Raw genomic sequence first — 16,305 nt, 5'->3', positions numbered from 1 at the left:
GAATACAGGCAGTGCAGTGGAGAAAAATATTTTATTGATGTAAGTTTACGAAGCAGACAACTTTAATGTGGTTATGTGAGGGAATATCCCTATTCTCAGAAGTATTTAGGGGTAAAGGGCCAAGATGTATGTAACTTGCCCTTATATGATTCAGGAAAAAATTACATATGCACAGAGAGAGTATAAATGATAAAAGCAAATGACGTAAGATATTAACAATCCACAAGGGGTAACTGGATGTTCCTATTTTAATGTACTATTCCTATTCTTGAAGTTTTTGAAGTCTGAAATGTTTTCCAAATGAAAGATTTTCTCAAAAGGCCAAAAAATTTAGCAGCAGAACTGGTTATTTCAAACAAAATCCCAGGTGGAACCCTGTGTGTAAAAGAGGGACAAGCAGGTTTGTCTGGGGTCAAGCCCAGTCCTGTGTCCCTCTGGCGGCCCCTGGGGTGCCTCCTGGAACCTAGCTTGGAAACCACTGAGTGGCTGCATCCTCCACATTTGGAGCAGCCGTTCCTGCATCTTCACATCTACTGGACACTCACCCACATACCTGTTCGCCTCTGAGCCTCGCCACAGCCCAGGTGAGAGAGGTGTTCCCAGCCTCTTTTTGAACGGGGCTAGACACCAGAGGCTCTGGAAGATCAGTACCTCCTTGGGGCCACGCAGCCCAGGTGTTTTCTGTGTGCTCTCCCCACCTCTACCCTGCACGGCAACCTGCAAGGTAGGTCTTATCATCCCCATTTTACATACAAGCAGAGGCCCCATGAGATTCAAGTCTAAGGCTACAGCACCGAAGTGGGGTTCAAACCCACGTCCTTGAACGAACCCTCAAACCCCTGCTCTTCTTGGCAGAACTGCTTCCTCTCAGGGAAGAGGCTGAGGTTCCGAGTGGGGCAGCCCAGGCCTGCTCGGGGCACAGGTAAGATTGGGAGCCACTGGGTTCACAAGGCCAGTGCTCACTCAGCAGTGGGAGGGGAACCCACTGTCTGGCTCTCACCAAGAAACGCATCTGTTCCTGGTGGGTCTGTTCCTGGTGGGGAATCTTCACACGAGCCTTGATCCCGTCCTGAATTTCTGGGCTCAGAGTCTCCCTGCCTGGAGCTGGCTTTTGAATCAGCAGAGGTTCCTGTCTTCCTGCCCCTGCCAGCCAAGGACAAGGAAGCTATGATCGTCCTTGTTCTGTTCAGTCTTTCACGGGCTGAGCTCCGGCAGTGCCTCTCTGTCTTTCTTTTCCCTCAGATTTAGCCATTCCCTCCCCCATTCCCTGCTCGCTGGTAAGTTTTTAGTAAGTAAATTCATTGTCAGCAAAACAGTGTTTGAAGTCACTGCCAAGACACTGAGTGTTTAAAAGAACCGCAGGAAGCTCAAGGCTTCTGAGTAAACGGGGACTCGCTGAGGATGCAATTGCCCATTTCAGGCCCAAAGCTGCCTCCCTGATAACGGCTCAGGGTCTGTAGAGCCCTGGGCCCTGACTTTGCCCCGAGCCCCCTCGAGGCAGGGAGAATGACTGCCCAAATGAGAAGTTCAGAGGGGAAGGTAACTGTCCTTGTTAAGTGCCAGCCACTGGGCTGGATGCAAACTGCAGACTCATCTCAGTCTCACAACAGCCCCGTAACGCGGGTGTAGCTGTGCTGACTTAACACAGGCGAAACTGAGGCTCAGAGCACCGAAGCTACCTGGACACAATGACACAGCTGGGAAGGAAGCCTGGATCTCTCTCTTCCACATTCCCCCAAGGTCCCAGGCCCGCCTGTCTGTTCTCGCTGAGGCTGCTCCCAGCAAAAGGTCCTACGGGGCTTTGTCTCTTTTGCTGCCCTGATCCAGCTGTCCCCTCTGCACACCACGCAGGACACCCCCTGAGCCTGCCTCCCTCCCCCGCTGCTGACCTGGGGCCGCCTCGCTCTGAGAAGGTTCCTGGCCAGCCCTCTGCCACGGCACAATGGGGACTTAACCTCCAGCCTCCCATCGCTGCTGTGGGCTCCTGGACAGCTTCCCGGGTTCCGCACCCCTGGGACAGAGCAGGTCCACCTCTGAGAGCTCTGGGGGGTGCAGGCTGCCTGCTGACCCCCACCTTACTTCCTTGGAGATTCCTGAGGCGGTTTCTCAGCTGTGGAGCTCACATGCTGGCCTGTTCTCTGGACTCTGCACCGCATGGGACATCCCATCTCGAGGTCTGACTCCCACTCCATGAAGAAAACCCTCCACTTCAGCACCCCGACTCCACTGCTATAACCCTCTCTCTTCCAATCACATTTCCAATATTATGATAAAGGGTTAATGTGCAGCTGTAACTCAGGGTGGCATCTGCTTACGGGGAACAGTATTCATGCTCACAATTGACTGTTGGACCCAAGTCAGTTTAATCCAAAAGAGTGACTCCAACCTGGAACTGTGGCCTGTTCCAGGCCTGTGAGGAAGTTTTTCTAGGGTGAGGGGACCTTGCACCATCCCCCAGTCACACACTAACAGACGTTTTCTGTTGGCCTGTGGTCACACTGGCCTGCCCTTCTCCAAGGCAGATGGAGAATCCCTACCCTAAAACAGCCACCACTGGTCAAGCCCGCCAGGCACCATGCACTGAGGTTGACATTTTATATATGCTGTTTCCAATACCCACAAGCGACCAAGTGTGGCTTCTGAACCATTAGCGGTCCTAGTTTTGCCTCTTTGTAAAACAGCTTCCTCAGATGAGGAAACTGGGTCTTATGGGGTTAAGTAAATCACTCAAGGTCACACAGGTAGTAAGTGACAGAGCAGGAATCTGAACCTAAGTCTGTATGGCTACAGAGGTTAACACTCCTTCCACTCTCCATTACCATGGCTGTCATGTACAGTTACGCAGGTTGCTTACTGCACAGGGACATCCAGCTGAAGGGGTAGTCAGGGGATGAAATCCAGCCAGCATTGTGCTCAGTGTAAGGTGTGCACCACGGTGCAGTGATGCCTGTGCTTGTCTGCCTGGAGGAGCACTGGGACAAACTGATTAGAAATGGTCCTAATGATGCCCTTCCCAACATCTGCACCCCCTGCTAGGTGCCTTTGCAGCTCTTCTCATCAAGCAGGGAAGTCTGGTTCCTCACCCCTTAAATCTGGGCTAGTCTTGTGACTAAACGAGTCAGTGAAATGTGTCAGACCGGCGTTGTGCCAGTTCAAGTCCATACCGAGAGGCCTTGCAGGCTGTACTTGCCCACTTGGACCCCAACTACCGCCATGGGTACAAGCTTGGGCTAACCTGCTGGAGAATGAGAAACACGTGGCCCAGTCACCCCCATCCGAGACCAGTCAGTAGCCAATCAACCACCCAACACATAAGCAAGGCCATCCCAGCCCAGCTAGCCTCCAAATGACCCCCTCCGACCACAGACCCTCGAGTCAGCCCAGCCCAGCTCGGGCACACCTGCCCCACTGGCTTCTGTAACTGATTTATGTGGCCATTATGGGTGGAACTGTGTCCTTCCAAAACTCATATGTTGAAGTCCTAGCCCTCAGTACCTCGAAATGTGACCTCATTGGGACATTAGGTCTTTGCCGATATAATTAGCTAAGATGAGGTCATACTGTTGTAGGGTGGGCCCCTAATCCAATATGACTGACGTCCTTATCAAAAGGGGAAGCGTGGACACAGACACGTACACAGAGAGCACCCCATGCAAAGACTGGAGTGATGTTGCCACAAGCCAAGGAACTCCCAGAAGCTAGCAGAGAGGCCTGGAACACCTCCTTCCTTATGGCCTTTAGAGGGAGGAGGGCCCTGCTGACACCTTGATCTCTAACTGCCAGCCTCCAGAACTGTGAGACAATACATTTCTGTTGTCACCAGTTTGTGGAACTTTGTGGCGGCAGCCCTAGGAAACGAACGTAGCACCTTTGCCTAATTCATACAAAGGCACAGTATGGGCTGGCTTCCTTGGCTGCTTTCAGTGTGGCAGCCAACCATGGCTCCCCTCCCGGCCCCCAGGGAACCCACCGTGGCTACTCCTGCCCCAACAGGCTTCTGATTCTGGGAAGGCTTCTCCAGTGCTTTCCAAGGGCTCTGGAGTTGTCGAGGGGAAGGGGTCACAGCCTCATACGATATCGCTGCTCCAGGGATCCGGAGAGCGCCCCCAGCCCGGGTCCCTCCCGGCTGCCCACCTACCTGGGTTGCCAAGGGCCATGGAGTCGTAGATGAGCTTACAGGTCTTGAGCAGGGTGGAGATCTTCTTCTCGGGCGAGTAGGCCTTGTGCATACTGGCAAACTTCTGCAGGATCTTCTCCATGATGGGCGCCTCCGGCACGCTAGTGGTCACGCCCAGGTCGGTGGTCGTGGTGGCTAGGATCACCAGCTGGTTCTCCTTGAGCTGCTGCAGCGAGCCGTCCTTCCTGTGGATCTCACGCAGGCAGGAGTTGATGGCCTCCTTCAGGGGCTTCAGGACACACTTGTACAAGGCAGACTCCACAATGGCTTCTGCAGGTGGGCGAGAGCAGGAGGGTGAGGAAACCAGCTGCAGGGATCCTGCCCCCACGTCTTGTTGCCCGACAGTGTGGATATCCCCATCCCACGTCCCTGGAAGGACATACTCACAGCCCCGGCAGGTACAGCCCACAGTTCTGACAGGTGAGACAGTGTAGTACATTCAACAAAAGCCAACACTGCCAAGGGCACAGGAGCCACGCATGGTATGTAATGCTTTTCACAGGGCCTGGCACACATGAAACTCTCACAGGGCTGCTTACTAGCACACCACCTCAGAGAGCACTATGTACATGGGAGTTGTGCAGTATACAACCTGTGCAGCTGTACCTGGAGGGCCTGGGTGCCCAATAAATGTTTGGTAGAGTTATTCTTGATGTGTCTCTTTCAATGACCAGATCCATCTGAATCTGGTCTCAAGAATACAGTATAGCCAGAACCTGACTTCTTACCGTTTCCACGGCTACCACCTTGACCTAGGCTGTCATCATCTCTTACTTGAGTTATATGAATAGCCTCTTGCCCTGGCTTCTTTTCGTCCATTCTCAACACAGCAACTGGCATAATCTTGTTATGCCGTGTTTGATCATGACATTCCTGTGCTCAGAGCCCTGTAATGGCTCCCATCTCATCCACCATAGAAGCTGCAGTCTTTCCCGTGGCCCACAAGCCCCCTCTGCGACCTGTCCCTGTGACCTCTCTCGCTCACCACCTGTTTGCTCCCTGTGCACATGCTGCCCCAGCTACCTTGGCCTTCTTGCTGTTCTGCCAAGCGGCCAGGCTTGCTCCTACCTCGGGGCTTTTGCACTTGCCATTCCCTTTGCCTGGAGAAATGCACGTGGCTATCCACATGGCTTATTCCTTCATTGTTCAAATGTCATCTTATCCCAGAGGCGTCCTGATCAGCTAGTGGAATGAGAATTAGTCATCTCTGATCTCACAGCGACTGTGCAACACACATGCCATAATCCCCACTCCACAGATGGACCAACTCAGGCTCTGCCGGTGCAGGTCACACAGCTAGTTGGGGCCTGAACGAGGATTTGAACCCACATAAACTTGACACCAAGGCAATGTTCAGCTTTGGTTGACAGTAGGGAAATATTCTTGGAAAGTCTTTCTGGCTCTGTCCGATTCCCAGGGTCTCAGCTACTGGCCCAGCAGGGGAGGTCCCAAGTCCTGTCCCTGTAGGGAGACACCTGAGCTGCTCTATCCCTGGGAGGTGAGGGAGGGGCCCATGTCCCCACGGCTGAGTCTCAGGAGAGGCCAAGATAACCCTTCCCTGACACGCACGCCTAGGCTTGGCCCATGTCTGGGTCTAGGGCTGGTCCTGGCTGTCTTGGTCCTCATCCTGCTGCCTCCCTCTTCCCCTTTGCTTCTCCAGCCTCTTCAACAGGACGACACACAGCCGCCCTTGCCTCCGTCACCCCACTCCTGTCTGTCCTTCCAGGCCCTCAGGGCCTCTGCAGCTAGAGGCGTGGTGACCCGGAGGCAGGGATCTGCGGTCAGCTTCCCCACCGCCCCTGGCTCTCGTGTAACCTTGACCAAGTCCGTTCCCCTTCCCCGGCCTTTTTCCTCATCTACAGAATAAGAGGGTCCATGCCCTCTAGGGTCTCTACATCTCTGCAGCCACCAGATCTCCTGCAGGGACTGCCTCTGACCCTCCGCAGCCATGTGTGTTCGTGCTTTTTTTTTTTGGCCGCTAATCGCTCCTGCTGACTTGTCTCCCTAACAAAACCAGGAGCATCCTGAGGGTGGGGTCCTGCCCAGCTCTCAGGTGGTTGAGGTTCTGCCATCTAACTGGGCCCATGGGCCGAACTCGGAAGGAGGAGACAGAACAGCAGAGGGGTTAGTTCACGGAAAGGGAGGATCATCTGGGTTTATCCCTGGCTCCCCCCCGCTCCCAGCCCCTGCCCCAGGATGCGGACCGACCTAGCTCCTCCTCGGAGTGCAGGGCGGGGTCCACCAGGGCCTTGAGCTCTGTGCTCTGCAGCAGGTAGCTCTTGAGCTGGGTCATCATGGTGCGGATCTCCTGCAGCATCTCCATGCTGGAGGTCTGGTGCGCCATCATCTCCAGGCTGTACACCTTGTAGTCCTGCACCAGGCTGCCGAAGTACGAGGCCTTGTCCCGGGCCAGCTCCACCACCCTCTTGTACAGCTTGCGGTTGTTGGAGAGGAAGGCGCTGAAGACGCTGGAGAAGCTCACAAAGCTCAGGCGGTGGCGGGCCTTGCCCAGGATCATCGACGACTTCTTGATGCCGGGGCTGCTGAACTGCTCCAGCTCCTCCTCTGTGCTGCTGGTCGAGTAGGAGTCCTGGTCTGTGGCCGAGGCGGGCACCCCCAAGCTGTCCGAGAGGGAGGCCAGGGAGCCCTTGAACTCCGGGGTGCTCTGGGGCCGGGCCCCGGGCCGGGCACGCGGGCTCTGAGTGCCAGCCGTGGGGGCAGGACCTTGGCCTTCTCCCAGTGGACCGGGCCTGGGGTTCTTGGGGGCCTCCCCGTCCGTGGAAAGCTCGGCAGTCTCCAGGGGAATTGGGAGGACCGAGACCAGCTGCCGGGAGAGCCGTTTCTTCCTGGGAGGTGGGACTGGGGGTTGTCGAATCTTCCTCGGAGGCTCTGGCATGCTGCCCGGATCGCCGGCTTTGGCCGCTGCTTCCTGGCCTTGCTCTGTGGTTCTCTGAGGCCCGTCCCCAGGGCTGCCGGAGGTCCCCTGGGGAGGCAGGCGGAGCGGGGATGCCCTGGAAAGACCCGCCGGGTCCCCCTCCGCTGCCGCCCCCCTGTCCGCCTTCCCTGCACTCGGGTCCTCCAGGGAAGCCTTCTCCGCGATGCGGCGTCTGGGAGGGGCGGCGGGGAGGCTCTTCTTCGTGGGCGCTGGAGGGACGGGGGACTGCAAGGGGCTGGGGGCTGCCCCCGGCTTCATCTCTTCCTCCCTGAGGGGGCCCAGGCCTGCGAGGGGACGCGGGAGCCTCTCACAGGCTGTCATGGGTGGCTGGCTTGGAAGCTCCGGGGGGCCTGGGGTGTGGGGTGCCAGGCGGGGGGCAGACGCTGGGGGTGAGGGAGGAAGGGCCTTGGGATGCGGAGGCGGGGGAGCAGCCGCTGAGGGAGAACCAGGCAGAGGGCAGGCCAGAGGGGGGCCGGGGGGAGGAGGCCGGCTGGAGCTGGGGGGATGGAGGGGGAGCGGCGGGGGAGGGGGGGCTGGGCGGCGAGGGGCCCACCTGGAGGTGGGGGAGGTAGCCTCGGAGGCGGGAGGCGACGGCAAGGGGCAGCTTCCCGGGGGTGGCTGGTCAGCCGGCAGGGAGCTGCCGCAGTCCTCGATGAAGACGGGATTCACAAACCACAGGCGGCCGTTTCCTATGGACAGCTCGATTTCACACGAGCAGTTTTCGTAATGGGCGGATGACCTGAGAATGGAGGCAGGGGGCGCTCCCGGGGCTGGGTCTCTCGGGGCCTCCACTGGGCTCCCACCTCCTGGCCGGGGGTTCAGCGAGGAGTCCCAGAAGCCTGTCGAGATGAGGGAGGGAGAGGCGGTCAGTCCTGAAGCCGGGCCCCAGCCTGGCCCGGGCAGTGTCTGTGGGCTGCACGGGGGGCAGGGCGAGGGAAGGCCACACAGTGCTTGCTTCACCGCTCAGAGGGTTGGTTTCCCCTCTTGGACTGTTTTAAACCTCTCCCACTACTTCCTGCTTTGAGAGGGGAAGCCCCACGCCATCCTCCCCTGCGGTGTCGGGCTGGGGCCTGGACGGTGCTGGTGACAGGCTCAGCTTCAGTCCTGTCCCCTGGCGTGTGAGACCCCACGGTGGGGGGGGCACCCATGCCCCGGGGTGCAGGTACGTATGGGGATGGAGGGGGCAGAACCCCGGAGCTCCCGATGCTGACCGGCTGGGTGCTTTGGGGCAGGTCACCAGACCTTTCTAGGCCTTCATCTAGTCATCCCTAGGATGGGGTCCCGACAGAGAAGTTGCTTTGGGCCTGTTTGGGCCACTACAGTTGTCACAGCGGGAAGAATGAACTATGGATTGTAGCCAGTGAGCTCAGACCTGACCACCCAAGTGGGGGAATGCCTGCCCTCTGCAAAATGATTCTGCCTCTGGCCAATCTGTGTTAAAACAGGAAGCTGCCCTGTGCCCCCAGCTCAGAGAGCTGGAGCTCCTGCGCTGCTGAGTTAAGTCCCAGCACATGCCTTGCTCTCGACTCCGCCCTTAGCTGGGGCCACCAAAGCAGGCCTACACTGAAGGGCAGCGCCAGGCTTGTTCTGGGTAACGGGCATGGGACGTCCAAGCCGAAAGGGCGCCGGGGCTTGACTAGCTCAGAGGAGTTCTTGACCTCTCGGTACCAGGCTCTATGGAGAATCTGACAAAAGCTCGGGATGCTCCCAAAAGGCCACAGGAGCACATTTTGAGAACCAGGTCACTTGTCTGGCAGGTCACTGCAAGCTCCCTTAAGCAGCTCCTTTCGGAGGAGTTTGGAACCCAGGTCTCGTTCCACGCGTTCATTTCAGAGATCGATAGTGCAAACTCATTGTTAGTGATTGAGACAGGCCTCTAGCCTCTCACCCAGGGCTGTTTACCTCTGGGAGGGAGTCATCAGTAAGAAAACCACCAAAAACAGCATCAAAGACAATACGAGGAACAAACGTGCACTGCGTTCTGGCTGTTGGGGATTCCTTGCTCTACAGGGACCGTCTCACCGATCCCTGACCACAGGCCTCTGGTATCAGTCCTCATGTTGTCCCCGTGTGGCAGATGAAGATGAGAAAGCCAGGGAGATGAACGGTCACCGGGGTGGTGAGTGAAGGAGCTGGAATTTGAACTAGGTCACACTAGCTCTAAAGCTGAGAGTGGCATGGACATATAGACACTACCAAACGTGAAATAGATAGCTAGTGGGAAGCAGCCGCATAGCACAGGGAGATCAGCTCGGTGCTTTGTGACCACCTGGAGGGGTGGGATAGGGAGGGTGGGAGGGAGATGCAAGAGGGAGGGGATATGGGGATATATGTATACGTATAGCTGACTCACTTTGTTACACAGCAGAAACTAACACACCATTGTAAAGCAATTATACTCCAATAAAGGTGTTAAAAAATAATAATAAATAAATAAATAAATAGAGCCGTGTGCTGGGCCGCCCTTCATAGGAACTTGCGACACTTCCCATCCTGGTTGCTCTCCTGGCGTGAGTGAGTAGTGGGGTGGTGAGCACCCCAGAACGGGGAATGTGGTAAGAACACAACAGGCTCTTGACATCGAAAGACAGGAGATGTTGCAAGATGGCCAAGGGCAGCCGTGCATGTGTGTGCACGTGTGCGTGCCCGCCCTAAGGGATGGGCACTCTCGGGGCTGTGGGTGTTTGCCACCTTGCTGGCCAAAGGGGTCAGAAACCCAATGAAGGTGAGCAAGGTGTAATCCCAGGACGGTGGGGCTGCCGAGAAACTGACTGAAAGAGAGCCGTGCGCATCCACAGGGGAGCAGGGCAGGACTCACGGTTCAGCCCCGTCCTGGGCAGAGGCTCCCAAGCCTGGAAGTGCCGTGGCCGGCTGTCTCCACAGCATCAGATGACGAATTTTTGTGGGACTTTCTGACATGCCAGGCTCTGTGCCCATGCCAGCCACCACCTGAGGACGTAGAGAGCCCGGAGGGGGAGGGTGCGTCTCCAGGCTCTCCCTAGATCCAGGCGGGTTGTTCCTGAGGGCTGCCCGGGCCCTATGCTTCACTTTCTTGGGCAGCTATGACCCCTCCATGACCGGTCCATTCTCCCGGGTATTTCGCATGGTCTCCTTGGAAGGTTTCTTAGCAAGGAGCAGCAGGCGGCCAGTCTAAGGTGACTGGGCTGCAGCCCCATAGGTGAGCTGAGGCCCCTGAGGCTCACCTCCAAGTTCTCATAAGACCCTTCCTTTGGGAGAAGGTGCAAGTTATGGGGTAGACGATCAAGAGAACCGTCCACCCATGCTCGGACACTCCCATTACCGCTCACCTAGCTCGTGGCCATAGGCTGCCTCCATGCCCCCATCCCGCCCCCAATCCATTCTACTCCTTGTGGCTCTATGCTGGGCGTATGGTGGGCCCTTGATTTCTATTTGTTCAGAATCGCTTCCCAACTTTTAGCCTGGCATTCAAGGCCTGTGGGATCTGGCCCCGTACACCCTCCCAGCGCTGCCTACTGAATCCCTACCCGCTCTCTCTGCTGTTCACTTCTTCCTGAACACGCCACGGGCCACCACACCTTCAGGTCTTGGCCAATGTGTTCCCTCTGCTTGGAATGCTTTTCCCACCCTCTCCACCCGGCAAACTCCTACTCATCCTCCAACACTCAGGTCAAATGTCCCCTGTTTGGTGGAGCCTTCCTGACACGTGCAGGCCTCACCTACACTCCCCTGGGCTCCGCAGTCCTGGTGCACACTGACGGGAGAGACCAACCCTAGGACTGTACTTCTCTGGTTTCATCCTGAACCATGGGAAGAGGTCTAAAGACAAGAAGAGAAGAAGTGAGAAAATGAGAAGAGGGAGGCAAAAAGGAGGGCAAAGAGCTCCATAAGTGATGGACCACCAGCTGGACTGCCCGCCTCAGGATAGCAGGGGGGGTCCATCATGCACAGAAAAAAAGAACACATTCTCCACCGCCCAGATCTGTGTTCCTACAAGAGTAGAACAGACAGTGGGGTTCACAGAAATGGGCCCGGGGCCTGGGTGATTAGGAACCACTCCCCTGCCCCTAAGATAGGCCTGGTGGTTGTACCTCGCAGGGCAGAGGACCCAAAGCGAATGCCGCTCTGAGGGGTGAGCTGCACCCTGGGGTCTGAGGGCCTATTAGGGAACTCAGTGGCAGCATAGGTCTTTATGCTTAAAAACAAGGAAGTAGGGCTTCCCTGGTGGCACAGTGGTTGAGAGTCCGCCTGCCGATGCAGGGGACACGGGTTCGTGCCCCGGTCTGGGAAGATCCCACATGCCGCGGAGCGGCTGGGCCCGTGAGCCATGGCCGCTGAGCCTGCGCGTCCGGAGCCTGTGCTCCGCCATGGGAGAGGCCACAACAGTGAGAGGCCCGCGTACTGCAAAAAACAAAACAAAACAAGGAAGTAGGTAACATTCTCTGCAGCCTACACAATGCCAAGGCCAGGGGAGAAGCGGAACGCTGTCATGCAGGCCTCGCGGTTGGCCCGGCTGTGGGCATCTGTGCCCACCGGCACTGGGCAAGCTCAGCTCAGTGGTCGCAGTTCCCCTAAGGGCCTGTGCCCTCACTGCCTCTGTGCTGCCCTCGGACTGAGGCAGATGTTTTGCTGGCCCTGTGGCTTCCTGTGTCTCAGCTGGGGATGCCTTCTGCCAGGCGTCCACTCCTACAATCCTCAGAGGTCCCGGGCCAGGCCAGGTACTGGGCTGTAGACCCTGAAGGCAAAGGTGACAAAGGTTTCACACTTGAGGAGCCCTGGGCTACCGGCAGAACAAAGAGGGGACGAGTAAAGGCAGCCAAGTATTCCAGATGCCATGGAAACAACTAGAAAGTCTGGTGAGATCAGTGGGTGAATGTTGTTGTGGCATCCGAAAGATGGGCTGTTGGACAGCCATTCAATCTGGAGTTTTCAATGAATTTTTAATAAGTAGGAAAATTCTCATTATATAATGCAAAGGAAAAAGCAAGTTACAGGCAAACTTGGAAGCACTATAGAACATACGCTTTTTCTAAACATAGTTTTAAAATATTAAAACATATACATACTACAAATATGTCTGAGAACCTCTGCGAATCTAACTCCTATCTGTCACCGCTTTCCCTAGAGTCCTTCTGCACTCAGAATCAACTGCATGCAGTTTAGTGCCGAGCTGCCCCCCATGTTAGTTTTGCGGCCCCAAGCTTACACCTACATAGACCTTTTGAACATTGGCTTTTCCAAGGCCAAACTCAGACTGTCTTACATCAGCTCACGAGCAAACATTCTGGGCGATCCCGTGGTGCTGAGCCTGGAGGTCAGTAGCCCCGTTTCAGCAACGTCATCCCTGTCTGAACAGCAGGGCTTGTGCAATGATTTGGATATTCATGACATTCTATTCATTTTGTAAAAAGTGAGTAGAGTGCCAGAAAAAGAACCACTGCCGACACTAGCGATAGAAGACACATACGCCTCGTAAACGTATTCCAACTATGAGATCACCAGGTCGGGAGCCAGAGCCTGGCCGGTGGCAGGTCAGAGCGGGAACCAGGGCTTAGGGAGGAGGCTGAGCTGTGTGCAGAGATGAGCGTCTGCTGCCTGCAAAGCCCGGCTGACCTTCTGCTCCTATCACGGAGATTTCCCGGCAGCCTTTCACTAAGCCCCCTTTTATCTAAGCTCGTTTGAGTGGGTTTCACTTCTCTGCCGCAAGAGTGCCTTGCCCAGAACAACGTGTGACGCGCTGGGCACAATGCCTGGTGTGTCTGGGCCCTTGGCAAGTGCTGCTCTTGGCATATTTATCATCACAACCGCAGGTGAAGGTCAGGGAGGTCTGCACATCCCAGAGCCAGGGCCTCTGGCCTCTGACAGGATGTGCCCTTTCGGCTCCGGATCTCCGTCCATTCTGGGGAAGGACTGAAAAGTTAACCGTTCCTCGGCTCCAGGGAAAACCTATTCTGGTGAACCTCGCTTCTGACCTTCAGCCCTTGGGGACACCAGGCCTGATCAAAACCCTCCGGTTCTTGGGATTTCCCTGGCAGTCCAGTGGTTAAGACTCTGTGCTTCCAACGCAGGGGGCGCGGGTCCGATCCCTGGTCGGGGAACTAAGATCCCACGTGCCGCGTGGCGTGGCCAAAAAATTAAAAAAAAGAACCCTGATTCCTAAGCTTCAATGCACTCAGATTCCATTTAAATCCCCTTCCCAAGGACACACAATCGGAACTGCCGCCTGCTTCCCAGAGGGCACCTCCCCTCTCACTTCCTCAACGTGCCCCAGGTGAAGCTCACCCAGGATAGAAGGGCTTGTCTATTCCAGAAAGGAATGTGCTTCTTCCCAGAGGAGCAGCTTGTCTTTCATACAGCCGTTCCTAGGGCTTAGGGGCAGCCCCGTCCCTGCACCCCAGGTGAGAGGAAACTGCGGGTCCCTGGGGCAGTGGGTCTTAGGGACACCTGCCCCAACCTACCCACAGTGAGGCTGCTAACCGACCCTCCTCTCAGAGGTAAGTCTCTCCTGATGCATCTCACTTGCCCTCCCAACTTGGCCTCAAAACTGGCAGCTGACTGCTCGTTGCAAAAGAACTGAGAAGGTCATGAGGTGCAGCTGAGGGGCAGTGGAGGGGCTGAGCCGGGAGTCAGAAGCCCCTGGCATGCATCCCAGCTTTGCTCTTGCCTGCCTGGAGCACCCTGGCCAAGTTTCTCGGCTGTGCTAAGAACTGACTTTCTATCGTTAAAATGGGGATGCAAGGATTGCACAAGATAGCGCCAAGGGCGCGGCAATGAGAGCGTCACCTGTGGCATTTTAGACCTTAGGAGGGGTGTCACTTGGACTGTATGAGTTACAAGACTCTCACCTGTCCCACATGAAGCTTCTGGAAGGGTAAGACCCCAACAACTATAACATCTGGGGCCCAAGTTCAGTGTTTATCCCCAATATCAACTGAAAACTGGCCCTGAAGTTTATAAACTGGGTCAACCGGACCTAGGAGAGCCTGGATAAGGAGTTAAGGGGCAGCACAAGCTAGTGGGTGAGGGCTGGAGCCCAGCTGCCCAGCCCTCCATGGACCCTGTGACACTGGACATGTCACTCAACCCCTGGTGTCTGTTTCTTCTGCCATAAAGTGGGGATCACAATAACAGAACCTGCTTTACAGGGTTGTTTGAAGATCTGATGCATCAGTGCAGATTAAGAGGTCAGTGCTCAGTAAATGCGGACATCCGAGGGCCTGGACTCCTCCCACTTCCTGGCCTTTGACCACGAGCTGCCTGTGGCATCTCTTGCATTGCTGTCTAGAGGCCTCTCTGGGTGGTGGACAGTGGCTGGCTTGGGAGCCAGGGGGGCTCGCCTCTGATGCCAGGTCTGCCTCTAACTTCCTCTACACCCCGGGTCCGCCCTCTCCATCACCCTGTCCTCCATTCAACCAGCACTGGTGAAGATGTGCTGCTGTGCTCAGCCATGTGTGGTGCAGGTTCCTGGGTATGGTTTAGACTTTTTAATAAAAACATCGAGGTACAGTTGACTTACAATATTATGTCAGTTTCAGACGCACAACAGAGTGATTCAAAATTTTAATAGACGATACTCCATTTAAAGTCACTATAAAACACTGGCTACATTCCCTGTGTGGCTTAGTCTTGATGAGGACTTATTAACTGCTTTGTTTATAAAGAGACCTGACCTCTGCCTAGGACTGGGGGCCCGCAGAGGCGGCTGGCTTGTCTTCCTGGCAGCTCCAGACTTGGTGAGCTTGGGCTCCCTGAGGGTTAGCATGGAGAGGCCGTGTCAGAGGTTGGCACTGGCTCCGCGAAGCCCGTCACATGGAAAGGGCCCGGTAAACGTGAGCTCTTCTTACTATTACGTGGAAGGGCTGGGATCAGAAACGCTCCTGTCTTTTACTCTCCCCTCGTCATCCCTCAAAAGGTCAGAAGGGTAAGGGGCAGGGTGGGTGTGCTGAATCAGGTGGTTGGGCAGGGGCAGGCAAGGGAGGGGGGGGGCACGCTCTAGCTCATGATCACGTTCACGCTGCTTTTCCTTCTGACGAGGGCGGGGCTGGGGCCCAGGTTCCTGGCCATCGCTGAGAAGTCCCCTGGTGTTTGGTCCAGCTTTTCCCGGGCCACGCCCTGCCACCAGGTCAGCCTGTGTGGGTCCTGACCAGACCCAGCTCCCTCAGACCCAGCAAGGCTGTGCATCAGACCTCCTGACAGCTGTTAAGGGCGCCACTCCGAAAAGAGGGAGAATCTCCCTGCTACAGGGGCTCAGCACCTGGGGCAGGGGTGCAGGTTGTCCCGTGGGAGCTGGGACTGAGGATCCAGCTCGGGGTCAGCCTGAGGGGCCGTCCATCTGCACAGGCGGTCAGTGGGGGGCAATCCAGGTGCTCCATTTCCTAAGGCCCAGCCACCTCCCCTGACCCCAGTGGGGACTTACCCAGGCCCAGGTTGGCGATGGTCTTGAGGTCTGTGAAGCTGCTGGCCTCGAGGATGGCCTGGGGCAGCCTCAGCTTGAAGGGCAGTAAATCTCTGTGGAGACACGAGGGGTCGCAGGTCAAGTCCGGGGAGGGGCCTGTGTGTCCATTCTCGGCCCCCCACCGCCCCCAAATCCTCAGCCCATAAAGGAAGAACTCTGGCAACCCCGCTGGCGGCTGGGATCGCCACACAGACTGGAAACTTCCCTGGGGCCAAGGGGAGGAGTCCTGAGGCTGAGAGAGCAACCAGTCAGATCCGGGTCCTGTGCCTGCACTGGCCTCAGGGATGCTAAGACCCTCCTTGGGCATGGAGAGGGTCAGGGGAGAGGCTTAATCCGGCAGCTTCTTCTAAAGGTGCTCTTCTGGGTAAGGCGAGTGACCCACCCCTTCCAGTCCTCTGACCCCTGCTGCTCCGCGCTGAGAGCTGCAGCGGGTGCACAGCCAGACTCCCCTGGTGAAACTACAGCCAGGTACCCGCTGGCGAGCACACAGCCAGACAGACACCCCTGACGACACAGCCAGCTCTATCTGCTGCCTTTGGTCTGAATGGGGATCTTTTCAGCGATCTCTCCAGAGATCTCCCAGAAGGGATCTAGACACCCTCCCCCTTTATTGTACAGATGGGGAAACTGAGGCCCAGAGAGGGAAAGGAAGATGTCCAGGCCTGGACACACGGTGGGTGGAGGGCAGAGTGTGCTGAGCCCCAGGCCTCCTAACTTCAAGCCCAGGGTTGTTCCGTGGGGCAGGAAGGCGAGTGTGGC

General features: G+C 56.5%; 2 protein-coding genes across 5 annotated transcripts in view; both read right to left on the bottom strand.

The window, feature by feature from the left end:
- Positions 1 to 16,305, bottom strand: part of SLC24A4 (solute carrier family 24 member 4) — a 640,065-nt gene that overhangs the window by 352,730 nt on the left and 271,030 nt on the right. The gene's annotated exons all lie outside the window — the stretch shown is intronic.
- Positions 1 to 16,305, bottom strand: part of RIN3 (Ras and Rab interactor 3) — a 118,376-nt gene that overhangs the window by 17,603 nt on the left and 84,468 nt on the right. For all 4 annotated transcript variants that reach the window (XM_049706580.1, XM_049706579.1, XM_033419114.2 and 1 more), the window contains exons 5-7: positions 15,508 to 15,599; positions 6,386 to 7,951; positions 4,139 to 4,447 (exon numbers count right to left, since the gene is read on the bottom strand). In XM_049706580.1, the coding sequence (XP_049562537.1) occupies positions 4,139 to 4,447; positions 6,386 to 7,951; positions 15,508 to 15,599 (1,967 nt within the window). The remainder of the gene's footprint in view (positions 1 to 4,138; positions 4,448 to 6,385; positions 7,952 to 15,507; positions 15,600 to 16,305) is intronic.

The sequence above is a fragment of the Orcinus orca genome, chromosome 2, assembly GCF_937001465.1.
Source record: "Orcinus orca chromosome 2, mOrcOrc1.1, whole genome shotgun sequence".
In the NCBI taxonomy this organism is placed as follows: Eukaryota; Metazoa; Chordata; class Mammalia; order Artiodactyla; family Delphinidae; genus Orcinus; species Orcinus orca.
The sequence above is the reverse complement of the archived record's forward strand: the minus strand, read 5'-3'. Positions and strand labels throughout refer to the sequence as shown.